The following is a 21,915-nucleotide window of genomic DNA, read 5'->3' on the forward strand; positions in this document are numbered from 1 at the left end:
TCATTTCAATAAATTAGGCAGACTGCAGAAGCCCATCTGAGCAGGATAATATGCTTCTCATATGTATGTGTCTGCTCAGGGCTAAACTCTGCTGGTGGTAGTGGTGAAGATGATTTGCTCTTACCGGAGAACATGGCGACTCCACCGTGGTAACAGTTGGCACCAGGCTGTTGCAGTGTTTGGTAGTTGAGGCTACAGCTGAGTGATGCCTGTAAGAATTGCGGTGACATTTAGCTGGTTGGAAGCAGTGGCTGAGGCCTGCCGAGTGCTAACTGGCATCATCAGGTGAAGGTCACAGAAACATGTGCAGCTTTCCCAGATTCTTTGGGACTCGCAGGTAATCCAGAGTGGGCAGCAGCTGCAAAAATAATTAGAGGCACGTTATAGGCATCTGTTGGTGGTCATTTGAATCAGAGTTGAAGAAACAGACAGGGGAGCCTTCCTAACCTCTTCTTCCTAAACGGTTAGATCTCTAAAGAGTGGCACGTCTTGGGAGGCATTTCTCAGAGCTATGCAGCAACCAATGCCATGCTCTGCTCTCCACTTAGGGTTATTTTTAAGTTGTACGTTTGAAATTAAAAACATAATTGCTTCCGATTTCCCATCAGCTGTGCATGTCGAAGAGAGGTGGGCCCTTAAGATAAAAATGAACAATTTATGTTAATTGCTTGGCAGAAAGACAGTACTAATTATACTGTCAGTGGACCTCTAAATTCTTTGCGGTGCTGCCCTGTCACAACCATTGCACTTTTCGCTGGGAGGAAGTGGTGGCACCTACTGCAAAACAGATTGCTGTAATTCCAAAAAAGGTCGCAATGCATTTTGTATATTTCACAGAAAAATCTGATTGCCGTCATAAGTAAGATGTACTCCATCTCTGCGAAACATGTGTGTACTACGAAACATGTTTTCATTGTGAAAAGAGGACATACCAACATCTCTCAAAAAGGCACAGACAGCCTTGTTAACATTGCGCCTTGCTTTCTCCATTTGTGGACCAAATGAAGAACGCAGCCACATTTGTCTCTGCGAAATACAGTAAAGAATTACTCTGGAGTTTGGATACATGTCCAGGACTTTCCCAAGTCCTTCTTTCATTGCAAATTGCAAAGAGATTGCAGACACACTGTTCCCTCCACAATTAATAATAATTATGTCTGGATGACACTGTAAGCAAAGTAGCAAAAAGAGGTACCAAATCCAGCCACTTCATTCCAGGCACTCCATGCCAGTGAACTTCCACATGAGGGAATCCAAGATGTACAGCCACACCGCAGCGATCTGCATGCACCTGTAACCAATTTATCCATGAATCTCCCAAAATCCAGACAAGCTGCTTTCTGAAACACACAGCCATAGCTATTTCCTCTCCTCTGAGGAAAAATACTTTCTAACAAACTGTCTGCTCACACATCACACCCAGTAAACCATATTGACCAATCACGTGCTGTGCTACGTCTCATTTGCATCCCTTTCAACCTCAAAAATCCTGTATGTAATACGCGCTGTCTGCGGACAACCGCGGTGTCCGCGGACAAATCATAAAATCTGAGCGTTAGGAATTAAAATTTAAATAGTGTGCCCCATTTCCCCTTTCAGGTTGACTCTAAAAAGAGCCTTTTTTGGGGTTTTTTTTGCAGATGCTTCAGAAGCACCTTTTATTTTGTATTTTTTTTTTGGTCATCTGATTTTCCTACAAAAACCTTCACATCTCCAATACTCTGTACCACATACGAAGTTTTAGCAAAGAATATGTTGGTCACAAGAGTGACAACCAATGTGTGAATTACTGAAGGAAAAATAAATCAACAAATGTTGCAAACACCTAACGTGTGTAGAAATTGATACTCATTGGATACAAAAGGAACCACTGTCCAGCGCCTAATTTCAAGTTTTGGATCTCAGTAACCCAGAACAACTCGTCTACAACTATGTACAATGTTGTAAAGCAAGACCTACAACATCTCCCCCCTTCCCTTCAGTCTGCAACACAAGCACCAGGTTCTTCCTTGCAACCCTTACTTTATTTCAGACTCTCCCATCTCCAAGCACCACAGAATCACCCAGTACTTTAGTAGTCACCTACTGAGTAATAACCTGCTGACCCCATCAAATCCTTCTGATTTATTTCCCACACCTTCACAAATACATACATTCCATACTTTTCCATACAGTTCCTGCCATTTACCCTGTAAAAATAGCAAACAAAGCATACCATTATTTCTTTTATCTCCTAACATCCAATAACTCTGCCTTACGAAACCAAGTGTGCTCTGTGCGCTTACGATTGTACTCATTTCTGAAGCACATTCAACTAACAGATTCTAAATAAAATATACAGAATGCACATAGGCAAAGAAAAGTGCATGTACATGCTATGCACAGTTATCAGTAAGCACTACTACTGCAAAAACAAAGAAATCCATGTATACATTAACAGTGCTATTAACACACATATTTACTAACCTCAGAGAAGTGCAACACTTCTTTTAGAGAAAAGAATACCAAGCTAGAGGAGCACTACGCATCACATGCTTTTGTGGATTAAAGATGCTCCTAAATTTGGTCAGGATAGTGATGCCACTGTTTTGCAACTCATCCAAAAATATGTCACTTGTGAAATTTCTTCACAAACAACACATAGTGACCTTCATGCACACATTTTCCAATTTCAAAGACACAAAATGTGGGAAATATTGTCGTTGCAAATTTAAAAACAAAGGGAAATACTATACCAAATGCCGCTTTGGTTTCCCTAGACCAGTTTCAACAACAGGTCATGTAAACAACTTCATGTCTCAGTTAGACATAGTGTCAAAGATAAATCACCTAAGAATACATTACATAAAAAGAACAGAAGAATCAAAATACATGAATGATTAGAATGCAATCATTGCCCTCCAATGGAATGCAAACATAGATGTGCACTACATTACAGACAATTCCACTGCAGTTGCACGATATGTCACAGCCTACTTAACCAAAGCAGAGAAAACAGAGTTTCCGGACCTCTGGGATGACATAGCATCTGACAAAACACTATCACAGAAAGTGTACAGTTTAGGCATAAAAATGCTCTCTCATAAAGAATCTGGCTGCTATGAAGCTGCAGACTGTTTAACCTTTACTGCCTTTTATGGAAAATCTGACAATATAGTATGGCTAAGTCTTGGTCCTGCTAAATCTAGAACAAAAGTTCTCAAATCATATGAGGACATAGAAACAATAGCCAAAAATGATCCCAACAGCCAAGACATTTTGAAAAAAAATGTACTAGACACATACTAACCAAACAGGAGTACCACTTTGGAAACCATGTGTCTCTACCACGTAGCCCAAAACTTCACATACAAAAATAATATTAAACCAGATGAAAAGAAAGGTAGATACAGAGTAGCAAATTGTGAAGGAAGCTTAGTGAAACTTACCAAACGCAGCTTAATTAATCATATCAAATTGTCATTAAAAACTTCTCAACATAAAGAACTGTATTACATGTCCCTGCTACAAATTTTTAAACCATGGAGAAAAGAAGAAGAGTTACTGGAAACGTATGACTCCTATGAAGACGCTTTCAAAGCAAATGAAAGCACTATAACAGACATAAACTTTACACAGTACCAAACAATGTTGCACAATGAACAGCAACACGAAGAAGAACTCCAGGCCCACCTAGATGTGGACACTCCTGACAGTAGTTAACCTTGTGTAACAGGAAGCCAAGAACCACTTGGACAGCCACTAATAGCAAATGAGGCAGAATTAGCCATGACAGAAGTAGAAAACACCGTGCGTCAGTATGAGCAATCTACAGAAGACTTTGCTGTACTGAAATCACAACTAAACACTGAGCAGCATAGCATTTTCCAAGAAGTAACAAAACAAATTGAACATGGTGCGCAACATGAAAATAAAAACTGTACCTGCCAAGATTACACACCTATACTGCTATACGTGAGTGGTAAAGCTGGTTCCAGCAAAACATTCTTAATCAAAATGATCAGCAAGTTCCTCCAACAATTGACAAACAACAAACTGTCAGCTGTTCTAAGTGCCCCCACAGGTTTAGCTACCTACAACATAGGCAGGGTCACTTTACACCGATTACTACTCCTTCCAGTAGAACACCAAAACAAATTAAACTATTACAAACTTTCAACAGAAGCTGCAATGGAACTACGCTGAGTTTTCAAACAAATGAAACTGCTGCTATTAGATGAGGTGAGCATGGTCTCCAACCTAATGTTGGCTTTAATTCACCTCAGACTACAAGAGGTCCGCAAAACAGACTACAAAGAGCTTTTTGGAGGAAAACACATCATTGTTTTAACACCAGTGAAAGCTGAACCTATTTTTAAAACCTTAGGGCACAAACAGTGCCGTAAAAGTCTTGGCAGCATAGGAAATGTCAACCTTTGGCAATATTTCCAATACATAGAATTAACTGAAAATATAAGGCAGTCTGCAGACCTGACATACGCCAACATTTTAAAAATTATTAGAGTTGGTGTACTATCTAAAGAAGCACAAACTATATTAGAAACCAGGCACACCCATGCACTCTATATGCTACTGATGTCATGGAACAATTAGCACACAAAAATGTCAATGGTATGTCCTTGATGCCAACTCTTGCAAGCTGTTCAAAATTTAATGAAACAATGTTAAAAAAAAGAAATGCAACCAATAGTTCAAATTGACTCCACAGACAAACTGGACATACATGATATGACACTACCTTTGTGTCAACAAGCCACAACAAGGCTACACACCTCTAACACAGCTGGTTTGGAGAAAATATTAAAATTATCTTTAAACTGTAGAGTAATGCTTAAACGTAACCTTGACGTGGACTAAGGACTAGTTAATGGAACAGTTGTTGGCTTTCAAACATACCCACGTGACAACAATATTCAATTTGTCAATATTCTCTTTGACAAACTATCCAAAGATAAAAGGATAGGACGTTAAACTGCCCGCTTCCTTCTTTTCAAAGACATGTATGTACGCAGAGAACAATTTTCTCTAACTCTAGCATACGCAGTCACCATTCACAAATCACAAGGTATTACCCTAGATCAAGCATTGATAGATCTTGGTAGCACAGTCTTTAAAGAAGGCATGAGCTATGTAGCACTACCACGCTTACGTACACTTGACAGACTATTTCTGATTAACTTTGATGCAAGTAAAGTAAATACTGATATTTCTTGCATTCTAGAATACAATAGACTGCGTTCACTCTACACCCGCCCATCTAAAAACCTATCCTGTTCCGCAAAAAGCAAAACATTGTAAAAGAAAACTACTTCAGACTCAATCTATGCAGGATCTCACAGCAATTCCTCCAAAGAAAGTAAAAAAAGCTAATACTTCTTCAAGGACCACAACCAAAGAAGAATCTACAGCCCAAAGTAACTCAACTACCTCTTCTAAGAAGCAACACACACTACCAAAAATGACTTGGACAAAGAACCGTCAGGTCCATTCAAATTTTCAAATACAACTGGTGTAAATTGTTACGCAAATGTAGCTATAAATATTATATTCCAATTGCCACCAATTATTGACAACATTTACTTACACGGTACAGACCAATTGTGTTTGCAAAATGTTAGTCCTTCATAGAAATGCACCCAACAATCCTGACAACACTTAGTGTTCATGGAATAAGGCAGGAATTGGACTACTGTGCTGGAATGTTTAAATTCACTATACACTCACAAGAAGATCTACAAGAATTTCTAATGTACGTGCTACAAATACTAGAAAACAAAAACATAACTATAAATGAAATCCTCTAGATTTCATACATGTGGAAACATGCATGCACTCTTTGCAGGCATGTAGTACAAGGAGAAGGTCCTAATGAACGCTTGGTGTATGTATCCATACCGAACTGTGAATCCATTCCATTTCAGCAACGTGTACAAAATGCAAACCATGGCAGATTATAGATTACCTGCAATTCCGATAATCGCTCCACCTTACAAATACAGACACATAGTAAAACGTAATATTAATGCTTTTACATTATAATGCAGATGGTACCAAAAACAACTGCAAGCAGACTGGATTCACACATTGTCAAGTATTACTTGGTAAGAAAACCTTCACAACAATAGGTATAATCTACCACGCAGGAGCCACAACCAATGCAAGTCACTACACTGCATATATAAAAAAGAATTGTGGATGGTTCGAATGTAATGATAGTACTGTTACTCTGAAGCAGAGATTACCAGCAAATCTTGTAAATGCTTACTTAATATTCTTAAAACCAAATTTTAATAACTAATCTGTGTATGAACATAAACAAAACTTGAACCTCAAAACTATGACCAGTTAGAATACGCCAACAGGTATCTAACTGCCCCACGAATCTGCAACAAAGAAACACATAAATGAATACCACTAAAATTAAACAAGAAATAAACAGTTAGAATACGCCAACAGGTATCTAACTGACCCAAAAATCTGCAACAAGCCAACAGATATATGAATACCACTAAAATGGAAAAAATAAACAAATGTAATATAATTGCAACAATACTACCACCACTTCCAAATGAAAAAACATACACCTATTAAATTCCTCCTATTGAAATCAATGAAAGAAATATATTATACCACAACGTATAAAGTTTTTTTTCATCCAGCATGGATTTTTTCCCCACAGACCCAATGATTTAATCAACAAACACAGGAACTGAGCAAATTGCACAGTACACTGGTTTGAACTATAGTACTTCTAAAGTACTAAATATGAGGGTCAACAAAATACAGAAATGTCTACTATGCAATATCAATACTCATTATAAACTACCTACACTAACGTGATTTTTTCTTTTATCACAGTGATTGAAAAACAATGTGTGCTCCAACTACCCACATCATAAAAAAGTGCATACAACCACAAACAGTCAAACAGTAAGTATATCATGATTGGACACACAAACACCACAGCATAACACACCCATTCAAGCAGACACCTGGCCATGAACCACAATCCAAAAGGTTTGCTTCCATGGGTATCTTATGCTGCAGCGCTTGTTCCCAAACACTACAATCTTGACTGCATGGCCTGGCCAAAACTTTTCATAAAGCCTCAACAAAGGAAACAGTAAGTATATAATAATTAAACTCACAAACACTGCAACATAACACAGCCATGCAAACAAACACCTCACCAATAAATACAACCCAAAATGCCTAGAGTCTTCAATACCAATAATCTGAACACAATCCAACAAACACACATCTCACTATCCTATAAATACTATTACACTACTACCAATCAGTACTCACATTTTTGAAAACCTAACCCGTAAGCAGCCCACATACCACAATCAAAATGTTTGGTAGCATTGTAGAGTTATGCTGCGGTGGCTGTGGCCAGGGCCTAGAGTCTTGGGTGCATGGCGGAAGGCCATAGGCCGTAGGCCATGCACCCAAGACACTAGGCCCTGTCCAAAACCACCGCAGCATAACACACCCAAAGAAACAAACACCTACCAAATGACCACAACCCAAAAACATAATACATCCACCTCAAAACTATCCACTTCAATTAACATTCTAAAAAATAATTACAACCAACCTACAAACTCTTCAATTCAAACCCTCTTCACCCAATGCTCTTCTAACGACACAAAACCAACATCATACTAAAGTAAAACAGCCTGTAGTATGCCCAGTGTTAGTATGTCCGCGGACAACCACGGTGACTGCGGAGACCGCGAACACATCACGGCCTTCTCCCACCTAAACAAATACAGCATTTGACCCATCTCTTACTCCCCCACCCTCTCCAAGCACTCATACACACCAACACACTCCCCAAAATTGGATGTATGCTCACTTCCAGCGCATGTCTGCGCATCCAATACGGGGGGGCGCATCGAAACAATTTGACACACCTCACGCCTCATCCCAGCCAATCAGACAATACGTTGCGTGTCTGCGGACATGACGCAAGTCAATTATCCAATCAGTGTCCTGTCCGCAGAGCGAACAGGGAAGTGTGTCTGTGGAGCGGACATAGATATCACTTTTTTTTTTTGCCTTACGTTTTGGTAGTTTAAAAAATAAAATACTGGACGGACTTGCACAAAATTAACAAAAGCACACTTTCGGGACCAAGCCGCCGCTCCTGCCGCAAATTTGGTGAAGTTGCATCCAGCGGTTTGGGCTCTAGCCACGACAGACATTATTTCCCATTATGTCTATGGGAAAAAAATAAATTTTGGGACCCCCCGCCTATAACTTTGCCCCCCCTGTACCAAACCTCACCAAACTTTGCGAAAACATTCAGAGTGGGCCATATACTTTTTCTGCAAAGTTTGGTGAAGACCCCGTCCAGGGGGAGCTAGGTTATAAGCCGCCCAAAAAGTGCTTTTCCTATGGGTTTAGCAACTTAACCATAACTACACGGCGTATATGCATATAATATATATTATGTTTTATTAAAATGTAATTTTTCTAGTTTAAAAATACCCCAGTTAACAATGAGAACTACTTTTTTTACCAACTTCCAAAATTAGGGAATATAATACTACAACCTCAAAATCCTACATGAAGCCCTGCCACTAAGTACCAAATGCAATGTTTAAAACTCCAAAACTTTTGCCTGGCTGTTGATCAAGTAAGCACTGTACTCCTCAAAGTTCGGAACATTCCTATTTGTATATAACTGCCCTAACTTGTGCATATACCCAATATGCCATAATTTATATGGTGATGTGCAAGCACCCACTTTACATATCCTACTTCCATCTACTCTACAATTTCTAGTCCAAATCATGGTGGTCAAGAGAATTTGTGTAGCTGCAATTGGTGTGCTCCTTTTCTTCTCTACACTCACCACTGTGATATTCATCAGGTTATTTGGGTACTCTATTGCCACCCTGCGCGTAACTACAGTAATCTGGTCATGATTGCTCTCCTCCTGAACCCACAGAACCACATGCTGCATATCTGAATTTGCTGCATGTCTGAATTAACAGAATATGCTCTGAAATCAGGAGCTCCAATAATGTTCAACTTATTAGGCATTTTCAAAGACACTAAGGCACTACCTAAGCACTTCCTCCCTTCCTATTTCCACAATAGCAGGTGAAACAGCAGTATGTTGTAAAATTTAGCAAAAGCATCTCTGGAATTAACATACCCAGACCTGTAAAATATACAAACATCCAGAAGTATGACCATTTTCGTCACCCCTTCCCAGGAGTGATAAACAAAACTTCAGTCAGAACTTCACTGAGTTCGCCCGGGATGATAAACCCACAGAACATTCTTTCAATACACTTGTGAAATTGCCAACAATACAGCAACCCAAATACTTAAATGCTCCCTTGTAATACACATAGGTTGTGTCTCCTGAAGAGACATGCAGCAATCCAATAGAGGAAAGAGAACAGAAGAGACAGGCCTGAAACCAAAACAAATCCCACCAATAATCTTAGCATCATACGGAATGCCTAGAGGAGACCAGTCATACAGAGCAGGATGTTGTTCACATAAGACTTAATGGGTACAATCTCTCCATATCGAAATCTAGTTGGCAAACCTTTTACATACTACACATGATAGCAGCTGCACAAATAGCAAACAGGACTGAGGATATCACTGCCACATGGCCCTCTGTATCGCCCGCTTCATTAATTTCACAAAATAACTGGAAACGCATGCCACTGGATAATAAAATACTGGGTCTTAATTTACTAAGCTAAATACGCAGAGATGAAATCGTATTAGCTACAGTCTAGCAAATCAAATGCTTTTGGAGCATCCAAACTTCTGAGGGCATGCAGCTTCAAGTTATCACTTAGCTGATCCAGCAATAAGAGTAACCTGTGCACATTCACTTTGGTATTCAGAGGTGTGGCTAGCTGTGCCCAATATGGCTGCGTTCTAGAGAACTCTGGTGCCTCTGGCCAAGGCGCAATCCACCTGGCCCATTAGCACAGCAGCAGGTGATGTGTACCCGAGTGTCGACTGCAAGAGGCCACCTAGACCAAGGGTGTCTCCTGTGTGGACCTCACACCCCACCAGGGGACCTGTGTTGGGCTCTAAAGTGGCGCGGTGTGGTGCGGCCTGTTAGAGATCCCAGTAGTAGCCTGTGGGGTATCTCAGTCACCGAGAGGATGCTGCATTCAATGTCAGGCGGTGCTCCTGACCACCCACGTGTGGCATGCGGGTGGCGCCTTCGGTCTCACATGTTCCACTCCATGGTGTCCTGGTCCTAGGGCACAGAGCACCAGAGCTCTGAAGAGGCTACAGATTGAGGACGGCTTAGGGGAAGAGCCTGGTGCCGTGAGGAGACCCACACTGGCTATTGATGGCGAAGCAGGCCACGAGGGTTGAGCTGCTAGGAGCGGAGCCTAGAGGAGGCGCATGTCTGGATGCCGACAGAGCAGTGAGTAGATTGGAGGGAGGGGCTCTGATGGCAGCTGATGGTGGGGGTACCATAAGCCAGCACTTGCCACTAAAGGTGATCCTGGGTTACCCTTAGAGTGTAAAGGGCCCCCATGCCTGGTGGTGTCATGAGGCAGCATTGATCTTGCGCCAGCATCACTGGAGAGTACAAGTGTGAGCCTGCAGAGTTGGTGGAGTGCCATATTTTCCAAAGCGGAGGCCAGAGGGGACCTGGCTTGCACGCAGAGAGCGCAGGGCAAAGAACAGAAGGAGGGGCCCTGACAGCAGTGGAGTGTGGGATCCCTACCGGACAGTGGCGGCCTAGTTAGGTGGTCCTGGTGCCTGCCAGGGCCTGTGTCTGGGAGTACGTGGGGACCCCAAGGCCATAAGCATCTAAATACACATTAAAAAAAGAATAATTTAGAACAACTTTCTACTAGTGAAGGCACGCCCCTAAATGCCCTCAACAGAAAAAAATACAACCCGCTAGGGAAAAAGGCCATGAGATTCTTGCAAGGATAACATATTTTAAATTATATAAAAAAATAGGTGTGCCAGCAAAGAACTCTGCACCCTTTTTGCTCAAAACGTTCCTGGGCAGCAAATAAGAGTTTAAAAGGGAACACAGTGTCATTCACATACAGTAAAAACCTGCGCAGCCGGTTGGTGCAACCTTATACATGGTCGACCTACTCCATAGGGGATGCCAGGTCAGGTCCCAGCCCCGTCCGTCCATCTTCCATCACGTGGGGTCAGCTGTGTTAATCGTATCCAGAGAACCCAAGGTAGGGCACCTTGCATAAGCAACAGAGAACCGTTTTTGTGGAAATTAGCAGTCAGAGCGAGTGTGAGAGTCATTCTTTTTTTTTTCTTCTCTCTCACTCACACACTCACACACTCACAGCGTGGGGTAGAAGTGTTAAAAAATGATAGGTCAGGATGTTCAGGCCGCTGGCCGCCCTTCCCCAGGTTCTCAGCAGGGGAAAAGGTGGTTCACTCAAGCGCAGCACACTCTTGGGCCTCCTTGGCATAAGGACACAACTCCACCACCAGCAACAAGGCCTTCTGTGCCCAAGCCCCGCAAGTTAAGTCCCCCAAGTTATCAGTCTCTTTATGCAGAGGGCCTAATGTACCAAAACAAACAAAAAAAGTTCCTTTCCTCTTACAAGCACTCCGGTTCGGTGATTCACTCTTCACCCTGTATCCCCCTCTTCCGGGCTCAGATCCCCTTCTCCAATGTTCAAAGAAAATCCTTTCTTGAGTAACTCGCGCTTCTTCCCCGGATCCCCCTCAGCCAGGCTCAGATCCTTCTTTTTACACAACCAGTCCCCCTCAGCTGGGCTCGGACAAATTGCAGTTCGTATTAGCTATCAAAGACTTTCTAATGTTAACGGGATCTGGCTTGATCCGTTGCAGGACCACTTCGATTTCACAATTCACAGTTGCCACCTCTCAGTTGGATACCTAACAGAGAACTTCGAATGAGCAACCACGTGGTGCTTTACCACTCTGCGTAGGTTATGGCTGAGTTCGAACCAGAGTTCAACGCAGTTACTAGCAGGAGTCTGCTTTCCCTGGTCATTGCATCTGTGTTCTCCAGCAGGAGGAGCCTATTTTTAATCGCCGAACTTGCGGAGCAGAGTGGAGTTCGAGGCAGAGATTAACGCAGTTACTGGCAGTTAGCGGCATTAGCAGGGGCATCTCTACATCTATACCCAGCATTCTGCCTTCAACGTACACCACTCCTATTGCGCTTGGATTGACTTTGCTCCCTGAGAGCTTACGCTTAAGATCCTCATGGTTTCCTGCTGCTAAACTCCTCTTGGAAAATCTTTCAATTGCGCCTTTTGTCTTTTCCATTTGGAAGACAAATTGCCCCCTCCCCTTTTGATGCCATGATATCTAGACATTATCTCTTTGCCTAAAGAATTCAGCCGGATTTAGGCAGTAGCAAGAGGAAAAATTATTTATTTTTGGTCTACTACGGTTTTGTTGTGCCGATTTCATTTGTGTATCTTGCTTTGGTAATGTATGTTGCATTTTGGGGCCATTAAGCAAGACTTGTCGCATGGAGCCATCCGAAAAGATGTTAGTAACGTTAGTAACGTTTTTCTTCTCTCTTTGCCCTTTTTTGGATTCTACCCACTTCCATTCTAGATTTAATACTTTACGTTTATTATTACCTTTCGTCTCATGTATTTGATTTCTTTCTACTAAGTCTACTGTTTTTGATGTTTTCAAAAGTTCTTCTTTGGCAGTTATCATAGCCCTATGTGTATTTGGGGGGAAAATAATACTTCTTCATAGTCCCAGCTTATGGTTAAATCTTTTTGCTTTTGGTTGTGTATGAATGGACAAGGAGCCAAGAGAGATCTATCGCTCGTTGATGGGGATGGAATTAGCTTTGTTTGAGATGGATTTTCTTGACTTTCCAGATTTCTTGATTTTTCAGCCAGTATCTGTGCTTTTTGGTTATCTCGAGCCATGATATCACCATATCTTAAATTAATTATTTTCATGTTCACTAATTTTAAAACCTGCGACCCCTTCAAACAGAGGTCAGAGTAGTGGGGGACTGGCAATTGGTGCTAAATGATCAAATGTCTTAAGCCCTTTCCCTGCAAGAATTTGTAATGTGTATGTTCTGGTTGCCATCCTCTCTCCTAAGGGAAACAAACAAGACAATATACTGATTATAAATATATAACCCCCACCCCCGGGGGACTGCATACAGAGTTTATACCCAGAGCACTCAAATTAATAATTTTACAATGGCACGTCCTATCTCGGAAGGGGTTAATAATCATCGCTGGAGACTTCAACACAGAGAGCTTGAGCACACAACATCCTTGTGCAAAGAAATCAAAGTCCTCTTGGAAGTACGCTCTGGCAGTATTTGATTTAGAACAACTTAGGTTTGAAAATATTGACCCTGAGGAAAAAAACTTGGACAAATGGATGAGTCAGATCTCATCTAGACTATGTCATGGTGGTTCCATTACTGGCGGGTAAATGAGATCCTATTAAAATTAATTTCAATAAGCTGAGTGACCATGCTGCATTAACCTGGTCCATGACTTTGGAAAACATCTATATTACCAACTTACTCTGCTCCAGAACTACCAATGACATTCAAGGGGACAGACTATGCTGGAGTGAAAAAGACATAACCTTTGTAAATTATTTTTTTAATCGTAATCTACACAATCTCATGAAAAATGGTGTGTCGGTCAACTGGGACCTAAATCACTTATCTGTAGTAGGAAACTCAGCTATAAAGAAGGAACTGACAAAATGAAATTTAAAAATGACACTAAAGGAAATCTTGCTTCTAACCCAATTATCGCAGCACAGAAACAGACACTTTGTGGCGCAAAGACTGCGATAAACAGAAATACGTCGATCCCTGTGGAGGAGAAATTGAGTCAACTAACTAGATTAGCTAAAGCAACATAAAGCATCAATGAACACAGACTGCTGCTGTATAGACTTTACTAAAGCCTTTGACCTAGTCTCGCGACCAGAATTATGGAGGAATCTGACGGCGTGGGGAATAAACCAGACAATCCTATATTACATACAACAACTTTACATAGATCCCTCCATAACTGTCCTCTTAAACCAGACAGGACTACACACCAACTATGTCAGCACCAATTTTGACCTGAAACAAGGATGCGTCTTTTCCCCTATACTTTACAATCTTTACATGGCTGATCTACCACAGATATTCTATTTATTAAAAATGTACCCACCAAAGATAAATGGAATACATGTACCATGGTTGTCCTGTGCGGACGATATAATATTACTAGACCAACCCCTGATTGGTCTGCAGTGATCCTTGGATGCTCTGGCCTCCTATGCGGATAGAAATGCCATGATTATTTACATACTGAAAACAAAAACCATGATCTTGGGGAAAAGCTACCAAAAATCTAAGGAAGAGAGATAGAAATTAAAGGTTTGCAAACTTGAAAATGTTGATGAATATCTCTATTTGGGCTTCCCTATTAAGATAAACGCCGGATGAGAAATATTACAAAACCTACATAATTACGAAAAACAAAAACATGGAAAAAATGGCTGGCGGTGCATCACTATATAATTCATCATGATGGTTACAATATCCAGGGCCTCATTGAAATCTACCATACTCCAATAATACTGAGGATCATGTATGCTCTGACGAAATGGCTAGATGGCCTTGAAGAGAAGATTTTGAGCACAGTTATGACCCTCCCCAATGCACCCCCCGTTGAGGATTTAAGACTCGAATTTGGTGTGAAGTCACTTAGATCATCTTGGTAAACACAGAGGGCATGGTTATATATGAAATGTTGTCAAATAAGCCCCAGGCCCAATCAACTGTATACATTATTGGGTGAAGTAAACAGCATGGAGAATAAAAACGTGTTTTTGCAAGAATTGAAAACCTCTACTGAAAAATATTTGGAAAAAGTGGGTTTGGATATAGCTATGATTACAACTGATCCGAACTTTGAGAAGAAACTCAAAATTAAGGCAAAACTATGGGACAGAGTAAAAAACAGATACTCTACATACTAACCTAAGATATAAGGAGTATTCATATCAGTGCTTTCCAATATACAGACCGTGCAGCTATTTGTGTAAATTATGTCCTTTAGAACTGAAACGTTTCATAATTTACTTGAGATTTAATCTCCTACCCACTAGAGAATATTGCGCAAACTGGAATAAATTAGATCGCACAGGCAATACCTGTCGATTGTGCCAAGTTGAAGTGAAGAGCTGCAGACAGATACAGACGGCTTGTGATGCCCTTATTGAATGTTATTATAAAGGCTATGGGAATATAATATCTCACCTTTAAATGATTACTGATGACCAATTTTGGGCTACACTTGTAGGTGCACAATCCGTAGTCATATGGCAGGTGGAGACAAAGATTTGATGAGTTTTCTTGAAAGAGAAGAAGTAACTATAGAGATAATTATTTTAGAAATTCTGAATAGTAGGTGGATCAATCGTGTTTTTCTTTCATAGGAATAATATTCAAAGTTTTGTATTAAGTATGTGGACTTGTTTTATTTAAAAAAGGGTAAATTAACTATGACACAATAAAAATAAAAAAAATATGGTATTGAACTTGGCTTCAAAAAGTTCAGCCACTCCTTGGATGTTCAATTATATCTGCATCGTTCACCACATACTCTTCACACACTGTTTCTTCAGATTGCTTCATAAAAAGTTGCCGCTAACACAGACGGTTTATTACCAGTCTCCCAGACTCACCGGCTATCCTGACTTTAATGGTGCTGCTTTGTTGTAGGAGCTACGTACCGTACCATAGCGGCAATCACTCCTCCCCGCGTTGGCTATCGACGCAGGAAAGCCCCCAATACCACCGACACACAATGCACCTTTCTTCAACTTTAATTCTAGGTCTTTTGTTTCTTATTCTCGAGGGCTCGTGAAAGTAGTGCTTTTACTCTGAAAAGGTCAAGGCCACTTCCCTCCTTGCCGCCCTCTCTGGTCTTGCAGTCGTTCTCCTCGTATTAAACTGCCATCTAGGAACTGCTGCTTCCTGTTGTGTTTTGCCTTGCTCAGAGTGTGCTTTCATGCTCTGCCTTTTATCCATGCGGCGAAGTGTGATGGAAATAATAAGTAATTGCCCGACTCTGCCTGACCCTTGTGTTGGGACAGGTCAGGTGTACGGCTCGGGTGTTAGTCCGTTTTCTCTCAGTGAGCTGTCCGTGAGAAAGTGTTCATGTCGCAAAAAGGGTTCAGGGGGGTTGAGTTCCTAAGTATCCTACCTGATAGGATGGGGAAAAGGTGTTACGGGGATGGGGACAATGCGTCTCACCATCCGGTTTTCCACTCCCTGAAGACCCTCACCCAGGTGATCCTCCCTCACTGGTCCACCCATAGGAACTGGATCAAAAATCGATGGCTGTGTCCTGGCCATCTGGATGACCAATCCCTGGGGACTAGCAGTGAGACACCTTCTGGTTTCTCACATAACACACACTGCCATGCAGGCCCTATGCTTCTGCCATAGCTACAAAATGGCATCTGCTTATATGTACGCACCAAGTCTAACCCTCTAAAATTTGCATAATATTATGACCGTGCAGGGTCCCTTAGTATGCCCCTTTCCCCTGTGGCATATCACAGGTCTCCCAATGGAACTCGCTTCACGGGGGCGTGGCCAGCACGCATACTGTGAAGTCGCACCTCAGTGAAGCTCCTGTCCACGATCCTTATCGCCGCCTGAATTAAGCTGTTAACGCCAAGCAATCATCACGGAAACAACATCTGCTGAAAGGAGAACCTCCATTCACTGAAACGTCTCAACTCCTGGTTAAAAACAGAGTTGGCAGAGCCAGAAACGAGCTAGGAGAAGAAGCACCCCTATGCTCCCAAGATGGCGGAGTCCCGTGTGGCTGCCCGCGCCTTCAAGTGAACAACGTGAACTCAGCTCCCAGACTGAGCAATAACCGGGCAGTTATCACCTGCTGGGAGAGGGCCCTGTTTCTGCAGCTGCGACCCGACCTCCGAAAGAAAACGGGGTCCGCAACATTGGAAACGAACGAAACGAATAAGCGCCTCTACGCACCAAGATGGCGGCGGCCTGCGGGGCTCCCTGCGCCTTCAAGTGAGAGGCGTGAACTTGGCTCCCAACCCAAGCAGTAATTGTGCTACTACACCCGCTGGAGGGGAACCCTTTTCCTGCGGCTGCGACCCGACCTCTGAGGGAAATCGGGGTCCGCGACATCGGAAGCGAGTGAGATAAAAAAGCGCCCCTGCACACCCAAGATGGCGGACTCTAACGCGACCTACGGCCCCACTATGTGAATGGCGAGACTGCGGGAAACTGTCTCCGCTTGCTCCTCCTGCCCCGGCCACACTTGAATCGGCGCTGCGGATCCCGATAACCGATCGAGAGGCTAAAGGTGAGCATCCCTCTCCCTCCCGAACCCACTAAGCCGGTTGCTCCCCTGGACTTGGGAGTGAGCGGGGAACCCGGAACAAGGTGACATAAGCACCGGCATACGAAAGGCTGGGCGCAGGAGACGGTACTCCACCGCGGCGCTCCTTCGCAAGGCCCATAACTGGGTTGATTTGGCTGGACCACACAACAGGCAGGTCGGGAGCGGCTGCTGGTACGGGTCCTCAGCTCCTCACACACAAAACGGCGAGTGGCACAACAGAACCGATCATCTTCATCACCCGCACTGATTGACAGAATCGCTGAAGGGGGGTGAAAGCTACACTTGCACCCCCATCTTGCGCACTTCCCTGAACCGCTCCGGGACACACAGCTCCCCACTACCCGAGATAACCTGACACTAAAGTCTAGGGATGCCTGGCTAGGCACAACCTAACGTTTACCAGACCAGTCCAGGGAGTGCAACGCAGAGCCGCCGCAACCACACAGGTGCCCATCGGACAGTGAAAGCCGCACGCTGTCCCTAAGGAAAGTGATGTCGCCACCCAATCCCAAATCCAAAATAACAACAATGGACTCTTTTACGACGGTAAGGCCCAAGCAGCTGCCGCAATCTGACCCCGCGGCCGACACCGGACCTTCGAACCCAGAAGCCGCGCCCCCATCGAAAGCAGGATTGATGAAGTAAAATCGGACATGCAGCTTATGCGCCAGGACGCCCGCAACCTCACGGAGAGAGTGAACACTAATGAAGCTGTCCTACAAGAAAATGTAGAAAACACTACAGAACTGAAAGCGCAAGTCCGCGACTTAGAACAAAAAGTAGCGAGGCTGGAAGCGCGCTCCGAGGATGCAGAAGGACGCGCTCGGCGCAACAATATCAGGATCCTAGGTGTTCCCGAAGACATGGAGGGCCCGGACCCGACAAACTTCATAAAGACAATGCTGCAGCAGGAAATTGGTGCGGGTAAACTCTCCCAAGGTTTCTCGGTGGAGCGGGCCCACAGATCTCTTCAAAAGCGCCCACCACCAGGTTCGCACCCGCGACCGATTATAGCCAAGATCCTCAACTTACGGGACAGGGAAATAATATTATAATTGAGGTATTCCCAGGAAGGCGGAGTGATTAGAAAGCAAGGCTCCACAATAGTCATGTATCCTGACTATACCCCTGCAGTGCAACGCGCCAGGAACGCCTTTATTCCAGTGAAGGCGAGATTGCGGACACTTAATCTTAAATATATGTTGCTCTACCCATCTCGCCTCAAAGTCCTTTATAAAGGAAAAGCAGTTTTTTTAGAATCCCCAGCGGCAGCAAACATGTGGCTCGAGCACAATAACCTGGCGGATGATGACGAGGAACCTCCTAAAACGGACAATAGATGATCAAGGAACCGGACTCACAAATACTGGCGTCAGACCCCACACTAAAGCACAAGGCAGATTTCTAACTTGCATTTGGGGTCACAACACACAAAATAGCTGTATCGGACAGGGGCACCGGACACCACAAGCGAACATGTTAATGGCCCACCCCTACGAGACACGTGCAGGCCATACTCCCGCACAATGCCCACGCCGGAAAGCCTGGAGAGGCTCAGAAAGCTTGGGAGCCCCTGAGCGCTGCACATTCACCGCAACTGATGGGGGCAGTTTGCAGTTACACAGTCCGAACTACTTGTTTGTTGGACTGTCAGTTAACAAAGTTGACTGTTTAAGCTGCGTTTGTTGCCGCAGCAGTTTTGGTTTGACACTACAGTCTTCATGCAGAACGAGGAACAGGGAATGGTGGCCAATGAATCGAAAACGCAAGAAACAAGGTGAGAGGGCGAGAGTCAAACGGAGCCCCCCGGGGTGGGCACCCTAAGCATGGCAATGCAACTTAGAATACTAACTTGGAATGTGAGAGGGTTGGGGTCCTATCTGCGCCGAACAGGGTCAGGTCCTATCTTCGCAGGAAGAAAGTAGACATTGCAATGCTCCAAGAGACTCACCTCACAGTGGAGGACCAGTCAAGGCTACACGAGCACTGGGGAGGACAAGGACAGGGGGCCCCGTATTCCAAATTTGCTAGGGGAGTTATACTTGGATTAACCCCGAGGTGCCCTTTCAGGTGTTAGGGACTGAAGCAGACACGGAGGGGAGATATTTGATACTGTGGGGAGTGCATGAGCAAGTAGAAATCTGCCTTGTCAACACATACTTCCCAAAATATGGTATTCCGTCCTACCTTGCTAGGCTGCAGATGAAACTTGCGAGACACAGAGACAGCCTTTACATATGGGGCGGGGATCTCAACTGTGTTGGGGATGGGAACCTAGATAGATCCGAACCCCCGCTGGTGCGAACGGATAGGACCTCAAAGGTGTTGAATAACCTGCTGAAACAACTAGACCTTGCAGATGTCTGGAGGGAACACCACCCCACAGACAGGGGATATTCATATTACTCCTCCCCACACAACCTCCACACGAGAATCGACTACATGTTTATAGACAAATCACACCTAGCTCAGGTAGAATCGGTACAATACATGGGCAGATCGATCTCGGACCACTCTCCCCTGTTAATGCACTGGGCTCTGAAGGGCCCTAGACCCCCTATGGCGAATGCCCACGGAGGCTCTGAAGGACCCAATATTTAAAGAGGAGCTGGCAGAAAAACTGGTAGAGTATGTCACCTATAACGGTGGCAGTGTGGAGCGCTGGAGCACGGTATGGGAGGCCCTGAAGGTGGTAACGAGGGGAGAAGTTATTGCCGGGACAGCGGGAGTCAAGAAAATGCTGAGGAGGGAATTGGAGGAGAGGGAGGAGGAAATAAGGCTGGGAGAAGCTAATAGCGCCGGAACTAGAGAGGAGGAGGAGCTTTTGCAGGAGGCACGGAGGAATTGTCACCAGGCGTGGGGACGGCTAGCAAAATTTGATTACGCAACACGTACCACTAGAGCACACATAAATGGGGACAAACCAGGTAGGCTACTGGCCTGGCTGTGTAGGCGAGAGCACCCAAAACACCCAGTGACCGCGATAAGAGATAAGAAGGGAGAAATAAGAACAACCCAACACTCAATAAACACCACATTTGCTGACTTCTACTTCGCACTGTACGCACATGACACCCAAGTACCGCTGACAGACATACAAGACACCCTAGAAGAGATAGGACTCCCCAGGCTGAATGACGAACAACGAGACTCATTGGAAGAGGCTCTTACGCCTGAGGACATTACAGACGCTGTTAGATCCCTGTCCACATGCAAGACCCCAGGAACGAACGGGCTCCCCCGGAGTTCTACAAAGCATACGAGACGACACTAACCCCACTACTACACGAGGTATTCCAGGAAGCCTACGAGACGGGAACCCTACCCAAGACCATGAGAGAGACGCTAATAGTTCCGATACCCAAACCACACAAACCAACTGATGAATGCGACTCTTACCGACCGATAGCTATGCTAAATTATGACAGTAAGATACTGATCACTATCCTGGCCAAGAAATTATCCAAAGTGATAGGAAGTCTGGTCCATGAGGATCAGAATGGTTTTGTCCCTGGTCGCAACACAACTGCCAATCTGAGGAGACTACAGCACATTATAGCACACACAGAAGGAGGCCAGGAGCACATGGCATTATTGTCATTAGACGCCATAAAGGCATTCGACTCCATCTACTGGGAGTGGCTGATAGAGGTGCTAAGGGAGTTCGGATTCGGGGAAGGATTTGTGCGCTGGATCAGGATACTGTACAATGATCCAACAGCCAGAGTAAAGACGGGCAAATGGGTATCAAGAGACTGGAACATACAAAGAGGCACTAGACAGGGCTGTCCCCTTTCACCCATGCTCTATATTTTGGGGCTGGAGCCAATCGCAATTTATATAAGGAAGCAATTCTGGGACGCTGGAATACGAGTGGGAAGGGGGCACCACATTATCTCACTATATGCAGATGATGTCCTGATCTACCTGACAGACCCAAAAAACAATGCCCCTACAATCTTGGAAGTGCTAAACAACTTTGCTCGTTACTCGGGGATACACTTCAGCAGACAAAAATCCTGCATGTTTCCTCTAGCGGGCTTGAGGGGGGTAGGAGTAGACGACCTACCGCAGGTTGGGGTGAAGTGGCAACCGGATATGTTCAAATACTTGGGGGTCAGGATCAGACATACACCTGAACTCACGCACGAACAGAACACACTGTCGGTAACTCAAGGGCTCCACAACTCGATGAAATTCTGGTCTAGGCTACCACTCTCAATGATGGGCAGTGCAGCAATAACAAAAATGATCATACTGCCAAGATACCTATACTTCTTCCAGACCATTTGTCACTACATCAGACCACCTTTTTTCCGAAAATTAGAAGCCCAGATTAGAGACTTCATATGGGGAAAGGCACGTCACAGACTGGCACTGAATATTCTGACCCTTCCGTATGATGCAGGGGGCATACAGCTCCCGGACTTTGAAAGGTACTATCCGGCAGCCCAACTTAGTCAGGTTACCAAATGGCTGTCGGATGAGGTCACCAACGAAACCGCCCTACTGAGTGATC

The 21,915-nt window shown here is 44.0% G+C and overlaps 1 protein-coding gene across 3 annotated transcripts in view; it reads right to left on the reverse strand.

Annotated features, from left to right (window-relative positions):
* The window catches only part of ZFAT (zinc finger and AT-hook domain containing), a 1,636,156-nt gene that overhangs the window by 1,545,363 nt on the left and 68,878 nt on the right, over nucleotides 1-21,915 (reverse strand). For all 3 annotated transcript variants that reach the window (XM_069621667.1, XM_069621669.1, XM_069621668.1), the window contains one exon: nucleotides 125-358. In XM_069621667.1, coding sequence (XP_069477768.1) covers nucleotides 125-230 — 106 coding nt within the window. In that variant the 5' untranslated portion in view covers nucleotides 231-358. The remainder of the gene's footprint in view (nucleotides 1-124; nucleotides 359-21,915) is intronic.

This window comes from Ambystoma mexicanum, chromosome 5q, assembly GCF_040938575.1.
Source record: "Ambystoma mexicanum isolate Mex_15411 chromosome 5q, UKY_AmexF1_1, whole genome shotgun sequence".
Lineage (NCBI taxonomy): Eukaryota > Metazoa > Chordata > Amphibia > Caudata > Ambystomatidae > Ambystoma > Ambystoma mexicanum.